This window comes from Miscanthus floridulus, chromosome 8 (genome assembly GCF_019320115.1).
Source record: "Miscanthus floridulus cultivar M001 chromosome 8, ASM1932011v1, whole genome shotgun sequence".
NCBI classification, from domain to species: domain Eukaryota; kingdom Viridiplantae; phylum Streptophyta; class Magnoliopsida; order Poales; family Poaceae; genus Miscanthus; species Miscanthus floridulus.
Window position 1 is genome coordinate 105,770,235 of NC_089587.1, and position 8,556 is coordinate 105,778,790.

General features: G+C 50.0%; 1 protein-coding gene across 1 annotated transcript; it reads left to right on the top strand.

Annotated features, from left to right (window-relative positions):
* The first annotated feature begins 821 nt into the window (after positions 1 to 821).
* Positions 822 to 2,822, top strand: LOC136473170 (patatin-like protein 2). The gene is made up of 5 exons (XM_066470852.1): positions 822 to 1,195; positions 1,281 to 1,462; positions 1,599 to 1,776; positions 1,895 to 2,056; positions 2,153 to 2,822. The coding sequence occupies exons 1-5, from the start codon at positions 956 to 958 to the stop codon at positions 2,696 to 2,698; spliced, it is 1,308 nt and encodes a 435-aa protein (XP_066326949.1). The 5' UTR covers positions 822 to 955; the 3' UTR covers positions 2,699 to 2,822.
* The last annotated feature ends 5,734 nt before the right edge of the window (positions 2,823 to 8,556 follow it).

The following is an 8,556-nucleotide window of genomic DNA, read 5'->3' on the forward strand; positions in this document are numbered from 1 at the left end:
CATTGGGCTTGGGCTATCCGCTGTGCAGGCCCATGAAAAGAGCATCAGGGTGTAGGTGGACGCCTGTGACCAAGTATTTGTTACACATCATTAATATGATTACTTTCTTTATATATTAGATTAAAATTGATAGGGTTTGCGTGCACTTCTTTTAGGACGAGAAGAGTAGTGTTGGCAAAGCACAGCCGAACAAAGCACGAGACTTCCTCGGCGTAGAATTCCTCGCCGCTCGTCGGAACACCCATGCGAGACGCGGCACGTGCCTACGCATACGTCCGGAGACCATCGGGGGTGACCCGGCCGGCGCCCGCGTGCGGCACTCGATCGCGATAGCGATCGCAATTCGCAAGCAAAAAGCCAGCCATAGCCAACCCAGCAAGTGGCACCGGTCGCATGGATGGGCTGCCGCGGAAAACAGGTTTTCCGGCCCATGCATGCCCATCACGCCGAAGCGGAAGTGCGGAGCGGACCTGGACTTTTCGTCTTTTCCACCGAGCAAGCCCAAAAAATATCGCGGTTTCCACTCGTTCGCGACCTTGACCCGATCCTGCGATCGTCCACACCGCGACGGCGACCGGACAGGATCTTCGTCCCGCCCCGGACCGGGCCCCGCCGCGTACGTGCTTTCTGACTCGTCATCCCTGGGGACTCACGAGCTTCGACTTCCTAGCATCTGCTGACGAAATCACCATTTTTGATTCAGTAAACCCCTCGTACGTGTTGTCCCATTCTTGAACGTTTAACCCTGCTCTCCATCGGTTATAAATGCTCCTGCATGCATCGACCCAGCTACTGCTACACACAGCACGAAGCTCGCTCGCTCAACTGCCAAAGGCAACAGGACAAATAAACGAGCCTTTTCTGAGCATCTCCGTCCTCCTCCGAGCTAGGGAGGTTTGGTCGATCTGATTGTTAGTCGGTGATAGAGTGAACGAAGTCGTCGTACGTGTCTTCCATGGCGCCGGTGTATGCTGGGGAGCTCGGCACCAACGGGTCCGGCTCCGGCTCCGGCTCCGGCCTGACGATGAACCCGGTGGCGCGGCGGGCGCTCAGCCGCGGCGCGTCAACGCTGGGCACGCCCAAGTCCCCGCCGCCGGCCTACGGGAGCATCGTGACCGTGCTGAGCATCGACGGTGGCGGCGTGCGCGGGATCATCCCGGGCACCATCCTCGGCTTCCTCGAGGAAAAGCTGCAGGTGAGGATTATTCACATATATGTATACGAGTTTCATATGGGAAGCATGCATGCATGTTGTCTAACCATGGATTTTGTGACTGCAGGAGCTTGACGGACAGGACGCGAGGCTCGCGGACTACTTCGATGTGATCGCCGGGACGAGCACCGGCGGGCTGGTGACCGCCATGCTCACGGCGCCGAATAAGGACGGCCGTCCGCTATTTGCTGCCAAGGACATCAACAACTTCTACCTCGAGCACTGCCCCAAGATCTTCCCATCCGGCAGGTGAGGATCCAATCTTTGCATGCACGAACCTACACGAGTCAACGAGTCATACGAGCGGACGCCGTATGAGACGAGTGTTATGCATAAGCCCAACCGGGTGCAAATGTTTGACTGGATCGTCTTGTGTGTTGTGCAGCGGCGGTCCTCTTGGACTGTTCAAGAGCATGGCAGGGCCCAAGTACGACGGCAAGTACCTCCACTCCATCGTCCGGGACCTCCTCGGCGAGACGAGGGTCAGCCAGGCGCTCCAGAACATCGTCATCCCCACCTTCGACATCAAGCTCCTCCAGCCCACTGTCTTCTCCAGATACGATGTACGTCCATGAAGAAATACATTTGAGATAGGATCGGAGCACTGTCGTTGATGCAGCATGCAATGGTTGGACCTTTCACCGTGCTAACTGCTAACGCTCCGGTGATTAATTCACGCAGGCCATGAGCGATGTCTCCAAGGACGCTCTGCTCTCCGACGTGTGCATCAGTACGTCCGCCGCGCCGACATATCTCCCAGGACACCAGTTCGAGACGACAGACAAGGACGGCAAGCCCCGGGCCTTCAACCTCATCGACGGAGGCGTCGCAGCAAACAACCCGGTGGGTGATCGGCCGAACATGCCACGTGCTACTACGTGCATAGTTTTGGACTTTTCCATGAGTCGTGACGCTGACGAAACTTGACAAATTTTGCAGACGCTGCTGGCGATGACGCACGTGAGCAAGCAGATCCTGCTGGGCAACCAGGACTTCTTCACGATCAAGCCCGCGGACTACGGCAAGTTCATGGTGCTGTCCCTGGGCACGGGGTCCGCCAAGGTGGAGGAGAAGTTCGACGCCGTGCAGTGCAGCAAGTGGGGAATCCTGGGGTGGCTCTACAACAAGGGCGCCACGCCCATCATCGACAGCTTCAGCCAGGCCAGCTCCGATCTCGTCGACATCCACGCCTCCGTGCTCTTCCAGGCGCTGCACTGCAGCAAGAGCTACCTCCGCATCCAGGACGACGAGCTCAAGGGCGAGACGGCGTCCGTCGACGTGTCTACTAGGGAGAACCTGAACCGCCTCGTCGACGTCGGCAAGGCGCTGCTGAAGAAGCCGGTGTGCAAGGTGAACATTGAGACCGGCAAGAACGAGCCGGACGGGCATAGGGGCACCAATGAGCAGGAGCTGATCCATTTCGCCCAAATGCTCGTAGATGAGCGACGGGCAAGGCTTCAGAAGAAAGGCAACAGCACACTGTAAAATCAAAAATGGATGGGCTAGGATACTCTTGTCAAATATTTGTGTAGGATATTAGATTACATGATAGCATATATGTAAGCATGCTCTGTAATTATATTCATTCCTTTATACCCCAGAAAGCATATTCTGTTCGTACTCAATGCATCCTTAAAATCTCGGAAATTTTTATATTTGTGGATGGGTGGTAGTAAATTGTTTTATGTGAAAAAAAACGGACCAGTCAATTGGACCCTTGGATCTACGCCCTGATCGGGGATGCCCAACCCTATATGGTTGGTGGGCCCCGTCACACTGCGCTATAAAAATAGAGGTGGGGGCCGGCGGCTCTCTTCACGAGGTTGAACGAGCTACAGCCATCCTACCGACATTACCCTAATCCGATCTAAGAGAGGGTGCGCAGCCAGTGACAGGAAGCACCATCACAAGGTTCGACGCTACCACTAGATTGCACCTACGACTGCGGACAACGTCGCTACTGCACCGCCGCCTTTCACCACCGCGCCTCTACCAAGTCTTCACCGAACGCTGCGATGGCTAGCCTGTCTTCTTCGAAGGCGGCCGATTGTTTGCACCTCCTTCACCCCTCTCTCTCACTCTATCTATTAATCCCGTACTAGTAGATGTTCTAGGACTCACTGTTTATTCAAAACGCAAGTAAACATGCTAGATATATGGCTAGTGATCCTGTTCTACTTCTATCAATATCCACTATGATTTTCTTGGAGATCCGTGTATATGTTGCTCCCTTCTTTGTCTACAACTCTCCATGCATAAGCAAACAGGAACCAGCAAATCAAACGAGATTAGCAAGCGTCACTCATTATGTGGAGATTTTTGTAGAAAAAAAGGTGGAGTTTGAAATCAGATTTATGCATAAGCGAGTAAAGGAAAAAAAAAACATGCTATTGATGATTAGCAAGCTTTAGATTGAACTTTCAGAGCATGCAACTTAATACGGTATATTAGACACAACTTCGAATCGTATCAGGTGCAATTAAATAAAATAGTTAAAACTCATATTTCTGCATTTTGGGTTAAACCAGTCGAGGCATGTAACTCAATAGATGTGATTTCCTATAGACTCTTAGCTTGTGTGTTCTCTAACTAAAGACATGATTTGGTAGGGTGGTCCTAAGAACCTACATGCATTATAGTAATTTGATTTTATGGTAGTTTTAGGGCTAGTTCTTGTCTAGGTGCCAATAGTTTCTTTCAATTAAGGTCTTGTTGTTTCAATTTTCTAGAACCCCAATTCACCTTCTTCTCTAGGCCATTTGATTCTTAGGGCGTCCCCAGCGGACCAGCGACTTCGCCAGCTGAGATAGCACTAGAAAAGAATAGAAAAATAAGAGCCTGAACACTTCGATGAGAAATCTAAACTGGCCCTAGGACGGTAGAGACCATAGATTTTTTGAGAAACGTGTCAGACATAATGGAAAACATACCGTTGTTTTCACATAAAACAATTTACTACCATCCATCCACAAACATAAGAATTTCTGAGATTTTTAGGATGCATTGAGTACGAACAGAATACGTTTTCTAGGGTATAAAGGAATGAATATAATTACAGAGCATGCTTATATATAATTACAGAGCATGCCCATCCATTTTACATCAGTGTGCTGTTGCCTTTCTTCTGAAGTCTTGCCCGTCGCTCATCTACCAGCATCCTGGCGAAACGGATCAGCTCCTGCTCATTGGTGCCCCTATATCCGTCTGGTACGGTTCGTTCGTGCTAGTCTCAATGTTCACCTTGCACACCGGCTTCTTCAGCAGCGCCTTGCCGACATCGACGAGGCGGTTCAGGTTCTCCCTAGTAGACACGTCGACGGACGACGTCTCGCCCTTGAGCTCGTCGTCCTGGATGCGCAGGTAGCTCTTGCTGCAGTGCAGCGCCTGGAAGAGCACGGAGGCTGAAGCTGTCGATGATGGGATTTTCTTGTAGATCCGTATATATGTTGCTCCCTTCTTTGACTACAACTCTCAATGCACAAGCAAAGCAGGAATCAGCAAATTAAGCGAGATTAGCAAGCATCACACATTATGTGGAGATTTAGTAGAAACGGTGGAGTTTGAAATCAGATTTATGCATAAGCGAGTAAAGGAAACAAAAACATGCTATTGAAGTATAAGTGAATTATTCACTTTTCCCTATCAGAAGCATTAGGTTGAACTAGTCAAAGCACAGAACCTAATATTGTACTAGTGGCATGAGTCTTCAGTTCGAATCCTGTCAGGTGCAATCAAATAAAATAATTAAAACTTTGGGTTAAACCAGTTGGTGTATGTATCTCAATATAGATGCAATTTTTTATAGCCTCTTAGGCCTCATTTGGCATGGCTCCACTTCACCAGTGGAGCCATCTTTTTCAGCTTCAGCTCGATGAACACCTTCATAGATGGAGCTGAAATTGTTTTGTTAAACCGTTTGGTAAAACGGCTTCACATAATGGAGAAAATGAAAAGACTATGTAACCATTCTCTTTCTATTTTTTTCTTTATTTTCTCCTCACCGCATAATCTTCTTCTTCTCGTGGCCTGCGCGCCCCTCCCCGGCGGCCCACGCCCTCTCCTCGTCGTCGCGCTCCGTCCCCCACAGCCTGCACGGCCCTCCCCGACCCCCGGTGCGCCCTTCCCTGGCAGTCTTGCGCCCTCCCTGCGGGGCGCTCCCGCCATGCGAGCCCGCGCTACCTCTCCCGTGGCCACACGCGCTTGTGAGCCTCGACAGGGGCAAAACAGGTCTCTCTCCTCCTAGGGTCCACATGGGTGAGGTGAAACCAGGTGAAGCCACTATTTTTTACTCCATCCCACCCCAAACTCAGTGAGAGCCGGTTTTAAGAGCATCTCTAAGAGATTAGCCAAAAAGACTAGCCAAGTTTACTAATTTAGCTACCCTATAAAATACATTTGACAAAAAAAAATACTATAGTACTCCAACGGACTCTATAAAACCAAGAGGCTGGTGGCTAGTGATGTAGGCTATCCAAAAGTAGAGAGCAAATGAGGTGGGATGGAGATCTACTAAATTTAAAGGGTCATTTATAGAGCCTCTTGGAGACGTTTTTCCTTCAATAATAGTCAAATTTACCTTTGAAAAATGATTTGGCTAATCTCTTGAAGATGCTCTAGGAGGTTTCACCAATAAAGTCGTTTCATTTTACTCCGTTTGGCCCCAAACGGCTGAAGCCGGAAGAGAAGCCCTGCCAAACAGGGCCTCCATCTAAAGACATGTTTTTGGTATGGTGGCCATAAGAACCTAGTTTAATTTGATTTTTTGGTAGTTTTAGGGCTACTTCTTATCTAGCTGTGAAATAGTTTGTTTCAATTAAGGTTTGTTGTTTCAATTTTTCTAGAGCCCCAATTCAACATCTTCTCGAGGCCATTTGTTTCTTACAATAGCAAGATGCATCTTAGGGCATGTAAAGCCCATAGACAGGACTTGTCTACAAGTTCTTGGAATCCACGACACAGACAACTAAATAGACAACTCATACAACCCACAGATAGAGTCGTCAATTTGACTGTCTGCAAATGGTTTAATGCTTATATGTAGCCATGATCAATCATGAACATCATTTTAGTATTACCATTGTGTTGTTATTTGATACAACATGATTTCACACCCACAATCAATCAAAGGTTACAAATGTTCATACTATAATTGTAAAGAATTCTATTTCACCCTCGAGCAAACAAAGAGCCTCCCTGGCGTTCTCTTTCAACTTAACATTCAGCTCGCTATGGAACTGGGACATGAACAGCAGCTTCACGGCGGCAGCATGCACGCAGCAGGAAAAAAAAGATCTAATATAGAACAGGCACTACAGGAAACTGGCTCTTTGCCGACTGCAATTTTCTTTGCCAACTGTTTTTTTCGACACTCGGCAAAGAGGTCCCTTTGCCAACTAGAATTTCCTGCAGTCGGCAAAGCAGGATTTGCCGACTGCCTGGCTTTGCCGACTGCCAGGCAGTTGGCAAAGAATTGCAGTCGGCAAAGGCAGGCCATGGTTGACGCCATCCACACCGTCACCTTTGCCGACTGCCACTCCGTCAGCAGTCGGCAAAGGCGCAGGCTTTGCCAACTGCCATCCTCCCTGGCAGTCGGCAAAGAATTTTTATTTTTTTTTTGATTTTCGATCCCAGTTTTTTGTGTTGCCTTGATACAGTAAGTACATGATATATTCCAAGTTTGGGATCATTTTGATTTATTTTGCTATATTCCGTAGATTTTTTCTGTTTCTTTGATTTTTTCCGGCAGCTCCAGATTTGAACTGCAGGTACATGAAATAATGGAATCCGGCGATTCAGAAAATGATATTCATGATGTTTGGAGCATGTTGAGGCCGTGTGCGGGGCCTCGCGTGAAATTTCGACCGTGTTGGTGTCGGAACACGCCAAGCCACGCGCGTGAAAAGTGTTTTTAAATTTTATAAAATCGAAACGGAGTCCGAAAATGACAAAACTTGACGACGTGTCTTGTCATCGCACGCGGAGGCTGTGGTAAAAATTTGAGAAAGTTTCGAGCAAGTGGCGACGTCGGGTGGCTAAAACCTGGACATCTCCACATGTGATAACTTGTTATCACATGTGGAGACGTCGGGTGGCTAAAACCTGGACATCTCCACACATGTGGAGATGTCCAGGTTTTAGCCACCCGACGTCGCCACTTGCTCGAAACTTTCTCAAATTTTTACCACAGCCTCCTCATGCGATGACAAGACACGTCATCAAGTTTCGTCATTTTCGGACTCCGTTTCGATTTTATAAAATTTAAAAACACTTTTCACGCGCGTGGCTCGGCGTGTTCCGACACCAACACGGTCGAAATTTCACGCGAGGCCCCGCACACGGCCTCAACATACTCCAAACATCATGAATATCATTTTCTGAATCGCCGGATTCCATTATTTCATGTACCTGCAGTTCAAATCTGGAGCTACCGGAAAAAATCAAAGAAACAGAAAAAATCAATGGAATATAGCAAAATAAATCAAAATGACCCCAAACTTGGAATATATCATGTACTTACTGTAGCAAGGCAACACAAAAAAACTGGGATCGAAAATCAAAAAAAAAAATTAATTCTTTGCCGACTGCCATCAGTGGCAGTTGGCAAAGAGCCTTTGCCGACTGCCAGGGAGGATGGCAGTCGGCAAAGAATTTCTGAGAAAAAAATCAAAAATAACCTTTGCCGACTGCCAGGGAGCAGAGCAGTCGGCAAAGTATTTTTAAAAAAAAATTAAAAAAAAAAATTTTTTGAAAAAAAAATAATAGACCTTTGCCGACTGCGTCACATGCTGGCAGTCGGCAAAGGGAAAAAAATAAAAGAAAAAGAAAAACGTCGCCTTATCCGCTCGGGCCCGCCCTCCCCTCCCCCAAAATCCCGATCCCGCCCCGCCGCCACCCAGCCGCCCCCGCCGTCAGACGCCGGTGAGCCCGGCCCGCGGCCCTCCCCAGCGGCGCGCGCTGTCCCTCACGGCGGCGCGGCACCTCCCCCGAGGCGCGCGCCCTCCCCGGCGGCGCCCCCCCCCCACCGGTCCTCCCCGCTGGGACGAAACAGCGCGGCCCGCGCTCAAACGTCGCCCCCCCCCCAGCCCACCCCCCCCGCCTTCTCCCCCCCGAGGCGCCCCACACAACGTGCGCCACCTCCCAGGCGGCGAGGAGACTCCAGAGAGGGCGGCACCCCCAGCTGGACGCCCCTCCCGCGAGGGGAACCCCGCGTTCGAGCGGGCTGCCCCCCCGAGCGGAGGTGTTCCACCCCCGCGCTGAGCCCACGCGCTGGGCCAATCACCAGGTCCAGGCGCCCCCAGGGCACCAGAGGCCTTTGTCCCCCCCGCTTCCCCCCCCCACCCGCG

Bases quoted from the DNA above. Each gene is read 5' to 3' on its own strand.
- LOC136473170 (XM_066470852.1), top strand. From the start codon at position 956: ATGGCGCCGGTGTATGCTGGGGAGCTCGGCACCAACGGGTCCGGCTCC. The intron at 1,777-1,894 runs GTACGTCCATGA...TAATTCACGCAG, and splicing joins CTGTCTTCTCCAGATACGAT to GCCATGAGCGATGTCTCCAA. The intron at 2,057-2,152 runs GTGGGTGATCGG...CAAATTTTGCAG, and splicing joins GCGTCGCAGCAAACAACCCG to ACGCTGCTGGCGATGACGCA.